Source organism: Rhinatrema bivittatum, chromosome 2 (genome assembly GCF_901001135.1).
Source record: "Rhinatrema bivittatum chromosome 2, aRhiBiv1.1, whole genome shotgun sequence".
NCBI lineage: Eukaryota > Metazoa > Chordata > Amphibia > Gymnophiona > Rhinatrematidae > Rhinatrema > Rhinatrema bivittatum.
The window spans coordinates 295,908,290-295,925,510 of record NC_042616.1 but is presented as its reverse complement, the minus strand read 5'-3'; the positions used below and the strand labels follow the sequence as shown (position 1 = coordinate 295,925,510).

At 45.9% G+C, this 17,221-nt stretch overlaps 1 protein-coding gene across 3 annotated transcripts in view; it reads left to right on the top strand.

Annotated features, from left to right (window-relative positions):
- LOC115084589 (C-C chemokine receptor type 5-like) overlaps nt 1-8,642 on the top strand; it is a 47,624-nt gene extending 38,982 nt beyond the window's left edge. For all 3 annotated transcript variants that reach the window (XM_029589655.1, XM_029589652.1, XM_029589654.1), the window contains one exon: nt 7,029-8,642. In XM_029589655.1, the coding sequence (XP_029445515.1) occupies nt 7,029-8,123 (1,095 nt within the window). In that variant the 3' untranslated portion in view covers nt 8,124-8,642. The remainder of the gene's footprint in view (nt 1-7,028) is intronic.
- The last annotated feature ends 8,579 nt before the right edge of the window (nt 8,643-17,221 follow it).

Here is a 17,221-nt window from a genome sequence, read left to right as displayed (position 1 = left end):
GTCTTTCTTGAGATGTGATGACCAGAACTGAACACAATATTCAAGATGAGATCACATCATGGAATAATACAGACGCATTATGATATTCTCTGTTTTATTCTCCATTCCTTTCCTAATAATCCCTAGCATTCTATTTGCTTTCTTGGCTGCTGCTGCACACTGAGCAGAAAATTTCAATGTATGTTCAATGATGACACTTAGATTCTTTCCCTGAGTGGTGACTCCTAATGTGGAACTTTGCATTTTACAACTATAATTAGGATTATTTTTCCCTAAGTGCTTTACTTTGCACTTGTCTACAGTAAATTTAATTTGCCATTTGCATGCCCAGTCTCCCAGTTTTGCTATGTCCTCTTGCAATTTCTTACAATCTTCTTGTGATTTGACAACTTTCAATAATTTTGTGTCATCAGCAAATTTGATCACCTCATTTGCTGTTCCCATTTCCAGCTCATTTATAAATATATTAAAAAGAATCGGTCCCAGAACAGATCCCTGGGGCACTCCACTCTTCACCTTTTTCCATTGGGAAGATTTACCATTTAGCCCTACTCTATGTTTTCTATCTTATAACCAGTTCCAAATCCACAATAGGACACTGCCATCTAGCCCATGACTTTTTAATTTCCTAAGAAGTCTCTCATGAGGGACTTTGTCAAATGCTTTCTGGAATTCCAGATACACTATATCAACTAGCTCAACTTTATCCGTGTTTATTTACTTCCTCAAAAAAATATAGCAAATTTGGGAGGCAAGACTTCCCTGGAGAAGGACCGTTATTAGTTAACAAGAAACTGGAGGGGAGTGGAATAGATGAAACTCTGTTTACAGAAGAGAATGTATTGGAAGAGCTAGGAAAATTGAAAGTGGACAAAGACATGGGGCCTGATGAGGTTCATCCCAGGATACTGAGGGAGCTCAGATATGTGCTGTCCTGTCCGCTGCATGACCTGTTCAATGGATCCCTAGAAACGGGAGTGATGCCAAGTGAATGGAGAAGAGCGGTGGTGGTCCTGCTTCACAAGAGTGGGAGCAGAGAGGAGGCTGGAAACTAAAGGCCGGTTAGCCTCACCTCGGTGGTGGGAAAAGTAATGGAGTCGCTGCTGAAGGAAAGAATAGTGAACTATCTACAGTCAGAAGAATTGCTGGACCAGAGGCAGCATGGATTCACCAGGGGAAGGTCCTAACAGAGAAATCTGATTGACTTTTTTTGATTGGGTGACTAGGGAATTGGATCGAGGAAGAACACTTGATGTCATCTACTTGGATTTCAGCAAAGCTTCTGATACGGTCCCACACAGGAGGCTTGTGAATAAAATGAGAAGCTTAGGAGTGAGTGCCAAGGTGGTGGCCTGGATTGCAAACTGGCTGACGGACAGAAGACAATGTGTGATAGTAAATGGAACTTACTCTGAAGAGAGAGCGGTGTTAACTGGCGTGCCGCAAGGATCGGTGTTAGGACCAGTCCTGTTCAAAATCTTTGTGAGTGACATTGCGGACACGATGGAAGGTAAGGTTTATCTTTTTGCAGATGATACTAGATCTGCAACAGAGTGGACATGCCGGAAAGAGTGGAGAGGATGAGATGGGATTTAAGGAAGCTGGAAGAGTGGTCGAAGATATGGCAGCTGAGATTCAATGCCAAGAAGTGCAGAGTCATGCATATGGGGTGTGGAAATCCGAAAGAACTGTATTTGATGGGGTGTAGGGCTGATGTGCACGGAGCAGGAGAGAGACCTTCGAGTGAAAGTGTCTAATGATCTGAAGTCGGCAAAACAATGTGACTGTTGGAATTATGGACCCTTGAGCTGGCTTGAGAGCAGATGGAACCACTGAGGGAAGGCCCTCTAGCGGCTCTTGTAGCCGGGAGACAGTGCAGGATCAGGAGACTAGACTGGATCGTCACCTTTACCAGCCCTCATTCCCTGCAGGTTGAGCCCTTGGGTGCCGGGGCCGGCAGGACTTAGGCGAAGATCTCCTGGCAAGAAGAGTCCAATAGACGATCTGGGTCGAGGCTGGCGGAGATCCAGGAGATCGGAGACGGTCCAGGAGTCAAGGCGGGCAGAAGTGGAGCCAGGCCAGAAGTCGGGGCAGGCAGAAGACAAGCAGGAAACAGAGAACATGCCAGAGGTCAGGACGGGCAGAAGACAGGAGAATCAGGTTACCAAGCTGAGGTCAGAGTCGAGGAGACAACCAAGGACAGGAACTGGACGAGGGAGAGGAACCACAGGAGCAGGAACACAGGAAATCGAGAAAGGCACAGGAACAAGCTGGAACGCAGGAACAAGCAACTAGCTAATCTCTCGAACTGACCTGTTGCCAAGGCAAGGAAAGGGAAGCAGGAAGTGGGCTTAAATAGCCCTAGCCAGTGATGTCATTATTGGGGGCCGGGCCGAGGTTTCCTGTTGTGGCCCCTTTAAATGTGCAGCTAGGCCGGCGTCTGCCGGGTGAGTTAGGGGGACTCGGCCACGACACCCTCGGCCAGGATTCCCAACAGTACCCCCTCCCTTACACCCCTCCGAGAAGGGCCAGACTTGTCAGGGGGGGTCACGATGGAACTGAAGGAGGAGAGACTTATCCAAGATGTTGGAGGCAGGTTCCCAGGAGTTTTCCTCCGGGCCAAAGCCCTACCAGGAGATTAAATACTCCCAACATCTGTGGTTGTACCTGATGTCTAGTATGTCTTGGTAGATAGGATCCTCATCAGCAACCACATCCAGGGGTTCGGGAGGCTTCCGATGAAATGCTGACAGGACTAGGGGTTTCAACAGCGAAACATGGAAGGTATTGTGGATTTTTAGACTGGAGGGCAAGTGCAGACGATACGAGACTGGACCTAGGCATTCTCTCATGGTAAAGGGTCCGATGTACTTGGGTGCCAAGCACATAGAGTGTAATCTCAAGCAGATGTGGCGAGTGCTCACTCACACTCGGTCTCCAGGTTTAAAGAGTGGAGCCTGCCGACGGTGTTTGTCTGCACCCTTTTTGGTGGCCTCGGCCGCTTGCTCCAGGTGAGGCTGAGTGGAGTTCCAAATAGCATGAAGTTGCTGAGCCGTGAGTTGAGCTGCCAGAGAAGGCATGGCCAAGGGTAATGGCAATGATGGAGTTGGTTGCTTTCCAGAGACAATCTGGAACGGAGATGCACCAGTCGCAGAGTGGACATGGTAGTTATATGAGAACTCTGCCCAAGGCAGAAGGGATGCCAGTCATCTTGTCAGTGACCCACGAACGAGCGGAGGTAGCCCTTCAATGTGCGGTTGGTCCGCTCTGCTTGGCTGTTTCCTTGCCGGTGAAACGCAGATGTAAAGTCCAGTTTGACCCAGAAATATTTACAGAGGGCACGCCAGTACTTGGTGGTAAGCGGTGACCCACGGTCCAAGGCTATATGTCAGGGTAGACCATGCAAATGAAAGATGTGTTGGCAAATAAGTGGGCAAGTTCAGGTGCTGTAGGCAGTTTTGGAAGGGCCACAAAGTGGGCCATTTTCGAGAATCTATCAATAGTTACCCAAATAACTTGCTTCCCCTCAGATACTGGCAAGTCCACCACGAAGTCCATGGAAATATGGGTCCATGGCTCTTCAGGGATGGAGAGTGGCTGCAGAAGGCCCTATGGGCGGCCTGGAAGCAGCTTCTTTCGGGCACAAGTTGGGCAAAAACTGACATAGGCTTGGAGGTCTCGATTGACGTGAGGCCACCAATAATAGCGAGTCAACAGTTCTAAAGTGCAGACCCTGCCAGGGTGACTAGCGGTCAAAGAGTCGTGGGCCCAGGATAAGACCTTCTTATCTCTCAGTTTCATCACTCCTGTAAGCTCCTCGGGGGGAAGAGGAAACCTCTCCTTTCCCTCTGTGCTAGTTCCCTGGACCTCTACACTTCAAAGGACACTCTGGAGCATTCCCAACTGTGTGAACTCACCGCAGTCCTGCACTTCTCCTCCTTTCTGCATAGTACTTCCCCTGGGGAGGAGAAAAACCCACTTCTTGCCATTCCACCGTCACCCTCTCATGCTTCTTCGGTCCAGTCCAAACCCATGAAGGAAATAGACTCCTCTCCACTTCTTCTTGGTCTCAGGCCTCCCCCCCTGAGGGGGAAAACCCCTACAGGGTCCCATTCCCCAAAGAGGGTCCCCTAGGCCTCTCAACCTGCAGTCTTGTTACTCAATACAATTATATAGCTGGGGTCTGTAATCCTCCCCTTATTCTAGCAAGAGCATGGGAGGAAAGGGCCAAAACCCCATGCTTTTAGATCTCTCACTTTGAACTTGATAGACAATAAGAAAACCCTGAACACCTTAAAGAAAAAAACACATTTCTCCCAACAGACATTATATCAGAGAATACATGCTCACATACCTAAAATGCCATCCAGTGGCCAACTAGTAGTTCTGCATGCACTCTATTTTAAATATTTCCCCAAACCAAACACATTGATAACTCCTGGAGTTATCCACTCAGAGCCTTCTGTACTCGCACCAAGGCACTCCACAATAGTGCAACAATAATTTGGGGGTCTCTCTTTACTCAAAATCAATAGTACTTGCACCATGTATACAGACAGACAGATGGGCACATGACAATAGGCATGCAAAATGCACTTAAAAATGAGAAAAGCTGTAAATACTAAAACAGTGTTTGGTACTTTGTTTTGACTCCTTGAAAATTTAAATTAAACTTTTAAACAGGAGTGAATTTTAAAGTGTTTTCTATTTCTGTGGGTAAAATTATGCAAAAAGATCTTCACAAAATGATAATGTGCACTTCTCCTCCTTTCTGCATAGTACTTCCCCTGGGGAGGAGAAAAACCCACTTCTTGCCATTCCACCGTCACCCTCTCATGCTTCTTCGGTCCAGTCCAAACCCATGAAGGAAATAGACTCCTCTCCAAACCCCACGCTTTTAGATCTCTCACTTTGAGCTTGATAGACAATAAGAAAACCCTGAACACCTTAAAGAAAAAAACACATTTCTCCCAACAGACATTATATCAGATAATACATGCTCACATACCTAAAATGCCAATGTAATAATTTAATAATATGCAAAATTACCTTGGGTTATTTTTGCAAAGTAACATGCAGAAACACAATGCATCATGTTTAGCAAGTCTGTATTGCTATGCAAAAAAACCCCAAAGAAAACCCTCACTGTAATTTAAGCAAGCCCCTCCCCCGGCTTCTTACCACCAACACCACCTCTTAGAACAGGGATAAAAGCCTTGATATTCAATTGGCAAGAATATATTTTTTAGAGATACTGGGAGAGAACGAGAATAAGGAAATAGAAGAAGTGAAGAAAAAAGAGGATGAACGAGATAAGATGTTGAAAAGACAAGAGGTAGGGCAGAAGGGTAAAAAGAGGAGGGAGAGGATTGGGAGGAGATGAAAAGAAGGAGGAACAAGCTCCTTTCTCATCCTTACCTCTGGATGTGGAAATGGCATCACAGACAGCGCAGAGCATCACTTCCCAGAGGCCAGATCCACAATATCCTTTTCAGTGTGCAGGAGAATGATCTTTTCAACCTGGTCCTATAACACTAATCATCACGCCTGGTGGTAAAAATTCTCTGCTGGCAAAACACAAGTGGTGGAAGGATATATCCACGACTGTCACTTATTGGAGGGGGGGGGGGGGGGGATGAGGAGTCCCAGTCTTATGTTGATCACTGCAAGAGGAGGTGTAGGGATTGCAACTGACTACTATCTCAAATACTGGCTCCTCCTGCTCAGACCAGAAGAGGGAACCCCTGCTTCGTCCAGATCTATGTCAGTGATGAAAAATTGAAGGCTGTCCTGTGATTGAAACAGAGGTGCAGGTTCTGCACTGCCAGTATGGCTTCTGCTACTGTAATGGTTGCTTAATCCTCTGCTCCTGGATTCTTTGCTACTCCTGGATTCCTTTTTTCTGCTCTCTCCCTCTTTCATCTCTCTTTCCTTCCATCTATTTTTCCCTCTTTCTAGCTCTCTCTCTCTCACACTTTAGGTCTTTTTCGCTCTCATTCTTTCCTCAATTTACCTCTGCTGCTGCAACCAGAGCACCAACAGAGGATCCCAGGTAGTGACAGACATGGCCCTGACCCTTGTCGAATTGCCAATTGACTTCACATTTTCAGGACAGGCTAATTCAGACCTGCTTTTGCCCTGTTGCATGCAGGGATTTGTAGTCTTGATTTTCATAGAGACTACAATAGAGAAAGCAGAACTACAAGTCCCTGCAATCAATGGGGTACAACTAGACCTGCATCCACCTGTCCTGAAAATCTGGAGCTAGTTGATAATCCTTGTCACTTGTAGCCTGTTGTCCTTCACGCAAACTAAACCTTAAAGGGCAGATCTTAAAAGCCCTAGGCACGTAAATCCAGCTGGATTTACACACGTAGGGTGGTTACGCGCGCCGAGCCTATTTTGCATAGGCCCGGCGAGGCACACAAGCCCCGGGACGTGCGTATGTCCTGAAGCTTGAAAAAGGGGCATGGTGTGGGTGGTCCGGGGCATGGCCAGAGGTCTCCGGAGGGCATCTAGGCCGGAGGATCACGCACTGGCACTTGGCCAGCGCGCGCAACTTGCAAAATGAAGGTATGGGGGTGTTTAGGTAGGGCTGGGGGGCGGGTTAGGTTGGGCGGAAGGAACAGGGAAAGCCATCGGGGCTCCCCTAGGGCTCGGCGCGCGCAAGGTGCACAAGTGTGCACCCCCTTGCGCGCGTCGACCCCGGATTTTATAACATGCGTACGGCTGTGCGCGCATGTTATAAAATCGGGCATAGATATTAAAATCTGCCCCTTAGGTGATAAGTTTTTTCTGACTTAAGTTACCACTTCAGTGGTAAATAATAGATAGGGTGAAGTGTTTAACACACAGTAACTTCCTTTAGTGCACATCAGACACATTAACACACTTTAGTACACAGGCCCCAAAGTGTTAAAATGAGCAATTCAGATTGTTTTGTACTTTGACTAGCCCTCATGCTCACTAATAGATGTCTATTTCTAATCCTATAATGATTTGTGATAACATGCACTGTTCTTTTCCAGATGTCGGGGTACTTCAAGATGAACCAGACATGCGAGCCAAATGATAGTCTCATGACGACGGAGTACATCTATGATGAGTTGAACACACCCTGTGATAAGGATGACGTCAGAAGGCTTAGGGCTCAGTTGCTGCCCCCAATTTACTCCCTAGTGTTCATTTTTGGAGTGGTAGGGAATGCCTTGGTCATTTTAATCCTGATCAAATACAAACAGCTCAGGAGCATGACTGATATCTACCTTCTGAATCTGGCTATTTCTGATGTGCTGTTTGTGTTATCTTTACCTTTCTGGGCATATTATGCTGCTAACGAGTGGGTGTTTGGCAACGTCATGTGCAAACTTCTTTCAGGTGTCTTCTACATAGGGTACTACGGAGGGATCTTTTTTATCATACTCCTAACAGTAGACAGATACCTGGCGATTGTCCATGCCATCTTTGCTATGAAAGCAAGAACGCTCACCTTCGGTGTCCTTACAAGTGTTGTACTGTGGGCAGTAACAATCTTAGTCTCACTTCCAGGCTTCATATTTCATAAGGCTCAGAAGGAAGGCTTCCATTACACCTGCAGCCCCCATTATCCTGCCAATGCAGAGAAGTCATGGAAACTTTTTGTCATTCTCAAGATGAACATCCTGGGGCTGGGAATCCCAATGGGCATTATGATCTTCTGCTATACTGAAATTTTAAAGACATTGTTTAGGTGCAGGAATGAGAAAAAAAAGCATAAACCAGTCAGGCTCATTTTTATCATCCTGATTGTCTTCTTTCTTTTCTGGACACCGTACAACGTGGTCTACCTGCTGTTTGCTTTTAATGACAAAGGGCCCCTGAACACCTGTGAGAGCAGCAAACGGCTGGACCTGGCTCTTCTATTGGTGGAAATGATTTCGCTTTGCCACTGTTGCCTAAATCCTCTGATTTACGCTTTTGCTGGCGAGAAGTTTAGGAAATACCTCTATAGCTTTTTCCAAAAGCTCATACCAAGCCAGTATCGTTGTGCCTACTGCCCCACTGGCCCTGCTGATATATCAGAGCGGCATAGCTCTGTGTACACACCGTCAACCACAGACCATGACATATCTGCAATCATTTAAGAAGAAGCCCAGATGGCAGAAGAAGTTCCAGGACTACCCAAGTATCTGACGCTGGAAACAAAGAAATTCAAAAGTGACTAAAAACATGGTTATTTCAAAATGCCTATAACCTAACTTAAAAGCAGCTGACCACAGAACATGCACCCTCAAGGACAAAGTCATTAAGAACCTATATCCTGAACTAAATACCTTATCCCAAGTATGTGTCAATGTTTAAATTGATTGTTATTTGACCTCATTAAGTCAATGTACTTGTCGATGTATAATATGTATGTCATGTTGTAAACCGTGGTGATCTTTATTTGGAACGACGGGATATAAAATGGCTAAATAAATAAATAACCTGTAATTCACTGTTGTTACAGATAAACTAAAGATACCCGGGCATAAATTCTCTCTCTCCCAGCCTCTCTCCCCACAAACTCAGCGTCTCTTTTTTATACAATGCAAAGTGCACAACTACACAAAAATGAAGCCAGGATAGGAAACAAAAGGAAAACTTGTTTAAAAAAAAAAAAATACATTTTCAAGAGAGAAATGTTTGAATGTTTGAAAATCTACTCATAATCAGAACTTTGTTATCTCCTCTACATAAAGATTGGATTGTAAGATAGATACGGTAAGGTGGTATACAGTGTACACATACAGCGCCATATTGCATGGTGTTTTGGTGTAGCAGTGTTAAGTATGAAAAAAACATGTCTGGAGAAACTGGAAGGGATATACAGAACAGTGTGGCTCATTGCTTTCTTACCCCTAGTTGCATTTATTTTATTTCATCTCAGTATGTTCTGCATTAATTTGGTTTTCAGATGCATATGTTTGTCTTGTTAATGAAGCATAAAAAGATCCATCCGATAACCACAATATTTAAGTTTCCTAAATCAGCTCAGTGTGAAAATAAGATTGACATCTTCTCTCTCGAATGTGCCTGGACTATTTCTTAATACTGTACTTTTTCCAATCTAATCTTTCACAGCTTCTTTCCTCCTTACTAAGAGGATAATTTCCAAATTGATTTGCATGACTGTCAGAGCCACACTGGAAGCAGCCGGGAGTGGTTAGGACAGCACCATGCTCCCAGCTGGGGTTTGGAGGAGTCCGAGGGATATGGGGGAAGTTGGAGTTAAGCTTGCAGATAAGAGCGCAGTGAATTTGTATGTAATATGGGGGAAGGGAGAAGCCAGCTTTGGATAACTAAGAACCACATCTTTTTTTTATTTTGATGGTTCAGAAGATTGGGAAGTGGATTAGTTGCTAATCAACAGTACCTTTAAGTATTTTGGAGGGGCTGGGGGCTGGAGAATCAGGCATGAAAGCCCAGAAAGGTTTGGTTTTTTTTGGCTTGGTATCCAGATAAGTTTAGGCAAGTTTGATGAACAGGAGACTTTTCCTGCTGACTATCCAGAACAAGTTATCTGGCTAACTTTAGTCAGATAACGTCTGCTTGCTGGCTTTCTGAATATATGCCTCCCAAAATGTACACTTAATTACCTTGGTTGACAAAGACCATCATGTCCATATTCAATAAGCCGGTGAGCAGGCAAGTTATCCAGTTGAAATTTAGCCGAATTTCTTGTCTTGGATATTCAGCAGAATAAACGTCCCACTGAATATATTCACCTAAAGTTCTCTGCCAACACATAGTTGGCAGATAACAGATAATCCTATCTGGCTACGTTTGAATATAATATAATTGGTTAGGTTTTAAAGTTATCCAGCCTTGTGCACCAGATAACTATCCACTTAACCGAATATCTTTAAAGATATCTGGTTAAGTGGCACTGTTAAATTAAAAAAGAAACGTCTTGTGGACCTACGGCTTAATTCCTGACCCCCTCCCCAATATGTCATTCATGGCCCACACCTACCTAAACCCCTCTGATGTTTACAAATGGATGCAATCTGCAGGTCAGCCCTCCCCCACCCCCTCTCCCTGTTTAACTTGCAGGAGAGAGAGAAAATATAGAGAGGCCTAGAAGACAGGCAAGAGGAGTAAAGCAGACAGAAAGTAGCAACTGGGGGAGGTGGGAGTTGTGCAGACAGAAAGTATGTCATGAGGACTGGGGAGTAGAAGGGACACTCAGATATTGGGTTGGGGAGACCAGGGACTGAGTGGAGACGGGAGAGGAGGGCAGGGTAATGGGAATTTGAGAAAGTGAAGATTCAGGGATGCAGGTTACAATGGGGACCTGGACTGATGGGAAGGGAACAGTGAAGATTCAGGAACTGGGTGAAGAGTATGAGTGAAGACTGGAGGATTGGGTGGGGTTAAGGAAGAGCAGAGAACTGGGAATCGGGAGTACAGAAGACTTTGGGATCGGTAAGAGGGGAGAGACTCATTGAATGAGGTTATGAGTGGGAGTTAGAGATAAAGATGTGAGATAGGGTAAGACACGATGGGGAGAGCTGATGAAGGAGAGACACAGAGGAGGAGAATAGGAGGAGCTGGTAAAAGAGCAAGAAGGGATAGATAGGGCAAAGGATGAGCGGGAGGGGGAATTGGAAAGCCGGTGCTAGTACTGCATGTTGCTGCCTCCAGCCTGGTGCTGCCTTCTGCCCGTGTGATCCATGTTGCAGCTTCAGGCTCAATAGTATCTTGCCAAAATGACAAGAGGCGGGTGGCACCTTATAGGCCAACCAATTTATTGAGGCATGAGCTTCCAGGGACAGAATCCACTTCATCAGATGGATCTTGCCAAACTCTGTCACTTCCTATCTGTCCAACCCATGCTCTTTTCCCTCACCAAATGCCCCCCCCCCCCCCTTTCTCCAATCAGATGTTGCTTGCCTCCCTTCCCTCTCATGTTCGACGCTGCCTCTTTCATCCCCTCCCTTTCTCCTACCCAGTGCTGTCCCCTCTTTCTGTTCCTCCTACCAAATGCTTCATCTCTTTCTCCCCTCAACTCTTTCCTTCGCTCTCTTTTACTTTCTGAAATCTTAATTTACCAGTAGAAAGAACCTTAGGACCCAATTCAAAAGTGTTATGATCTGCGTGTATGTCCCAGAGCGAGAAAAAGTTTATGTTCTGAAAAAAACATCTGAATTTCCATGGCCGATTTGGTTCTTCCTGGTGTCTGTTTCTCTTCTGTGAAGGATTTATCTCAGGTGAGCCAAACTGCATGAATAACATTTTGTGGTAAGAAAATTCTTAACTGTCAGAACTATTTGTTGATAAGTAGCTGTTAAAACCTTTCCTGATGGAAACTTCCCCATGATATTGCCACCACAGGCTGGATGGAACTGATCCTCTGCCTGCAAAATATGGAGGACTCCTTCCCATTCCCGGTTGGCTGAACAAGTGTCGCAGGCGAACCTGGCACAATATGGTAACCTTAGCCACGGCCAGAGAAGAACCGCTGCCATCCCAGCAGATAAGGAGCCGAAAGAGACCTGCAGCTGCCCACTACTGGCCTGATGAGGCCTGCAGCAAGCTAAGAGGAGTCCTCCCCACCCCTGGTGCAATCCTGCGTCAGGGCCAAACACAGCCACTGGAGCACATATTCACTCCTACTGCCATCTGCCCTCCCACACTGAGCTGGCTGATGTGGCCTGCAGTAGGGGGTCAAACAAAACCACGGTTCCACCACCACAGACTATGTCCATCTGCCCTCATTTACTCTGCCACTGCCACTCACCTCTTCCTCCTTGCAGAAAGAGTGAGGACTGAGGGATGAGACTGGGAGATGGGGGCCATCTTTGGTAGTAGTGGGGGAGGGGGGTGCGCAATGCCACCAATAGTGCCTAGGGATGACAAAATAAATAAATAAATAAATCCGTCCCTGCTCCCCACCTGCAATTTCTGCAAACCCAGGCTGCCTCCTCCCCAGGCACAGCAATCCCCAGCCGGTAGTGAAGGGTTCAAATACCCATTCAAGTTTGCTCTGACAGGAGAAGTGCAGGAAATGTATGCTCCCTGCTGTTTATGCTTCCTCTGCTTCCAGGCCTGCTCAGAGAGCAGCGGCACCGAAAGCGTAAAATGCTGGGTGGTGCTTTCGCTGTCAGAGCAGCCTTGGAAGTGACTATCTCGCTCCCAGATGGGGATTTCTAGATCTGGGACAGTAAACAACAAGGAAGAGGGGAGGAACAGACTGATCTGTGTGCAACCAGAGATTATAGAAATAAGGGGGTAAAGATTTTTTTTTTATTATTTTTTTTTATTATTACTGACCTGAAACCTGGGCTGTAAGAAAGTATTACATGATATGTTCCTTTTTTTTCCAGTTCTCTCACCGGATATGTTACTGCATGGGAAAGATGTGCAGGCCGCTGTAAGAGCCCTGTGCTGCTGAGAATCTGATGAGTGCAATGTATGTGCAATAAGGTTGCATGGGGAATTGATGTGTTAGTCGTCAACCCGGAAGTGACCTGGGGGAGGTATTTCCTGGTTTTACAGAGGTCAGAAGAACTTTTAAAAGTTTATAAAAATGGATCTGAGCAATGAAAAAGTTTAAAGAAAAGCACACTCTATGTGGGGAAAGCCTGCCCGAGCTCCCACCTTGGATTTATAACCTCAATTGAATTTTGCCAAAATCGATTTTGGGGGGGTCACAGAGCTCTTTTTAAAGTTAAAATGGTACAAAATAAGCATTGGGGCCAAATTGGAGGAGTTTCTCCTGACAGTCAAAGGTTGTCTGGGGTCTCAGAATGTGTCAGAAATACCCCCCGAGTGCCTAAGGTGGACCTGAGGATCCATACTGGCCAAGTCAGAGATGCCTAAGTAAATACATCCTGTGTTTTGGGAGGTTTTTTATTTTAGGTTTCAGAGTCTAAGCTCGGGAGATGAGCAGATATGGCAAAAGGAGACCCAAAACAGTGTAAAAGGGTGAAAAGCCTGGGACAAATGCCAGCAAAGTCTGAGTGGCAATTTTTAAATATGTTATGGTCATAGCTGGGAACTGGTCACCCTGAGATTCATGTGGATGGAGGGGAAGGGAATGGCAGGGAAGACCCCAGCATTCTTCCCACTCCTCCCCCTCCACAGGATGGACCCCAACACTCTTCCTCCTCTCTTCCCTCCCCTGGACAAACCTTAGCACTTTACCGTCTCCCTTTCCCATCTGTTCCCTGCCTCTTCTCCCAACATCTGTCCCCACAACCTCTTTCCCCAGCAACTGCTGCCTCAGCATCTGCCCCCACCTTTCCCCTTCCTCAACATTTTCCCCATACCTCTCTCCCTTCGCAGTGTCTGTCCTCAGCTTTCTCACATCCCTAGCACTTGCCTTCCTTCCCCTCCCCTTCAACAGTATCTTCTCCCTGCCTCTCCCCACTCACATTCCTTCACTTAACTTATGTGGGAGGTCCCTGACTGCACTGCGGACTGGGGACCCCTGCTGCACCTCACAGAGTTGGACAACCTTTCACCCAACAAGAGCCACAAAACCAGAAAACACTAGCAGAGTCTCACCTTTCAGGAGTGAGGGGGTGAGGACTCTTAACCTCCCTCTCCCACCCCCAAAGAAAGGATCAACTCTCTCAACTCATCCCCATCAGTCTCTCTCTCTCTCATTCTCTCTCCATTTGCATACTCTGGTCCTACCAGACTCTCTCTCTCTTTAAATCCTCCTACCCTGACCACACCAGTTTCTCCCACCCTATCTCCTCATTCTCTCTCTCTAATCTAGCCCATTTGTTGTGCTACTTTGTCACTCCCCCAACACCAGTGCTTCCCTACTGAACTCCCTTAGTTTTTCTTGTATGTCTGGGGGGGAGGGGCGGCGGAGAGTAGGGAAGGTTCTTATGGACAAAGTATGGGAGAAACAGAGAAACGCTGGACATAGGCGTACCTGGGAACCTTTGATTTCCAGTCACCCTCAGATTACCATGAATGTGGCGGGGGGAGGCAGGGGCAAAGGACCGGATATGCACAAACTTACTCTTTCACACACACACACACACATTAACACTCATAGGTTCACAATCACTTTCCACACACACACGCTCATTCTTACATGCTCTCATTCCTCATTCTCTGATACATTCTCACCTGCTCACTTACAGCTTTACTCCTCTCATTTACCCACATACATGCTCGCTCACTCACTTCCCTCCCTCTTACGCACACACACACACATGCCCACTCACCCTCATACGCATGTTCATTCACACTTTCACTTCTCTTCCTCCTACACAAACACACACACTCTCACAGTCATGTTCTTTCCCCTCCCTTTGATATACTCCCTCCCCCATGCACACACACACACACACACATGCCCCCTCACATCTATATACAAATACACATGCACAAATACCCCCCTCACTGGCTACCTCTCCCCACCCTAAACTCACCAGTAGGGACAATCTCCTCCTCCCTCTTCCAGCTAATAGCAGCAGCAGCATTTTCTACTGCTGCTTCTGCTATTGGCCTCCTCCCTTCTTCCTGTTCTCACAGGCTGATCGGAGGCCTCCTCCCCCCTTCCTGCCCTGCAGGCTCAGGAAGAAGAAAGGAGGCCTCTGACTGGTCACAGGACAGGGAAAAGGAAGGAGTCAATTAGCTCGTAAAAGCCAATCAGACGCTTTTCTAAACTGGCTGCTTCACTAGCGCAGCAGCAGGGCACCCTGAGATTACAGCTGTTGGCCCGGAGGTAGGGCAATTCCATTAGAATTCCGGAGTCGCCGGGTCAGATCCAGAGAGTTCCCAGGTATGATTATGGTGTTATAGAAACTAGGTTGTATGGTAAAGAGAGAATCTGAAACACTGGAAAATGCTGTGAATCACTTCAAAATCCTTTCCAAATTATTTAGAAGAGAAAAATTTGGATTCCCAAACAAATTTTCTCAGTGAAAGAGAAAAAAAAATCAAACTCAATTTTTGTCACTGGCATCCTGAGGAAAGTGTCTATGCAAATGAGCTGATGACACCATTTTGTGAGGCAGTGCTGAAGGAGGGAAAATTATGTGAAGGAGCTAGTGGAGTGATACATATATATTTCACACTGATAAAGAAATTCAGATTCCATCTCGGCCTCAAACTATGCCTCAAAATTCCCAAATTTTCTTTTCTACAACTTCATACAAAGATAGGGGGCTGTCCATAGGTCAAAAGTATATTAAAAATGTTCCTAAATGCCTCTTAGAACTATTTTTTGCTGAAGTCAGCACAGGAGCACTGATCTGCCTGGGTGTCAGCTAAGATTTCAGTTAGTCAGGGTTTGACTAAGTGAGAGAGCAGAAGGTACCTGGCCAGTTCTCTTCAGAGACTGATTTTCCAATACATATGGCTGTATATGCCACTGTTATGGCTTGCGTTTAAGAAATATATAATAAGTTATCTTGGCTTTCTCTAACAAGGAGAGAGCTACAGCTCTCATAATATAGAATACACATATCTCCTAAAGAATTGTGTTCTCTCCAATGGAACTGATCTAGGAGAGTGAGAGTCTGACTCAGGAGAAGGTCTACTTTACAGTAGTGGTGTGCTGCAGTGAGAGACAAGCTGGATATATGAAACCGTAAGCTTGCTTATAGCAAAGCTTATAACAGAACCCACTGAGAAAGCTAAGAGAAAAGAAAGGGGTGACAAACAGCAGAGCTGCTTCTAAAGTGAGAGGAACCATTTTGTTATTTATCTTAGGTGGAAACAGTCTGACACTGTGAGTCTTTACTCTACACCAGGGTTAGAATATAGACAGAGTACACAGATGTACAGATAATAGTGATTTAATGCTTATAACATCCCCAATATGAAAATACTTGGTGATATCTTTTCAGATTAAGTACTTAAATATACAGCCACTGGTTGTGACTAGATATTGATGAGCACCTGAACCTTTACTCAGTGCACTGTGGTAATAGTGTGAGAGGTGAGTGAAAGAAAGTGTGAAAATAATCCTCACCACACACGAGCGAGCATCTGAATTTAATTCCTCTGTGCTAGCTAGAATAAGGATATTTCATTATTTTTTGTTTTCCACAATCAGCCCAGTTCCTGTTAGCTGCTACGAATAAACCCTGAGGGAGCACTCCTAGTACACTCCGGAAGATAAATGTGGTTAATATAGTGGAGGAACATTCTATTTTGTTATTTAAAGCATATAGATAGGTTTCTGACTGCAACAGAGATAATGTACCCAATACAGCATTTATTTATTTATTAATTATTATTTTTATATACCGACATTTGATCTCAATTGAGATATCACACCGGTTTACATTCAGGTACTGGAGGTATTTCTCTATCCCCAGAGGGCTTACAATCTAAGTTCTGTACCTGAGGCAATGGAGGGTAAAGTGACTTGCCCAAGGTCACAAGGAGCGACAGCAGGACTTGAACCCTGGTCTCCTGGTTCATAGTCCACTGCTCTAACCACTAGGCTATTCCTCCTCCCCCTAATGCACTGGATGGCCGCCGGATGTGCTCCCGCCTAATGTGCGCCGAATGTGCTCCCGCCTAATGCACTGGATGGCCGCCGGATGTGCTCCTACCATGTGACAGGGGCCAGCCAATGGCACGGATACCCTGTCACATGGTAAGGGCAAAGGGCCATCGGCGCCATTTTTATTAGTGGCAGCCGATGGCCCGAGAGTGGGAGATCGCTCCCCATGCCCCCACTGGACCACCAGGTAATTTTAAAAGGTTTTGGGGGGGGGTCGGGAGGGTGGGGGAGGCTAAGGGGGTCAATTTAAAGGGTTGGGTGGGTTTTTTTTTATCGGGCCATCGGCGCCATTTTTTTAGTGGCAGCCAAAATGGCGCTGATGGCCCGAGAGAGGGAGATCACGCCGGGACCCCCCCATTGGACCACCAGGTAATTTAAAACATTTTGGGGGGGTTCGGGAGGGTGGGGAATTTGTTTTAAAGGGTCGGGGTGGGTTTAGGGGTTGTTTTGGTGTGCCGGTTTTCCCTCCCTCCCCCCTCCCCCGATTTACGATTTTTCACGATAAATCGGGGGAATTTCTATTGTATCGCGACTCTAACGATTTTTGACAATTTAAAAAATATCTGACGATTTTTTTAAATCGTCAAAAAACAATTCACATCCCTAGTTAGTAGTCTCAGGCCATGCAGCAATATACATTTCTACAAGATTGCACAAAAATTTAATATTTGGCAATTTTGGGGTTGTTGGCCCCCATAGTATACCATATGGAACAGAAAG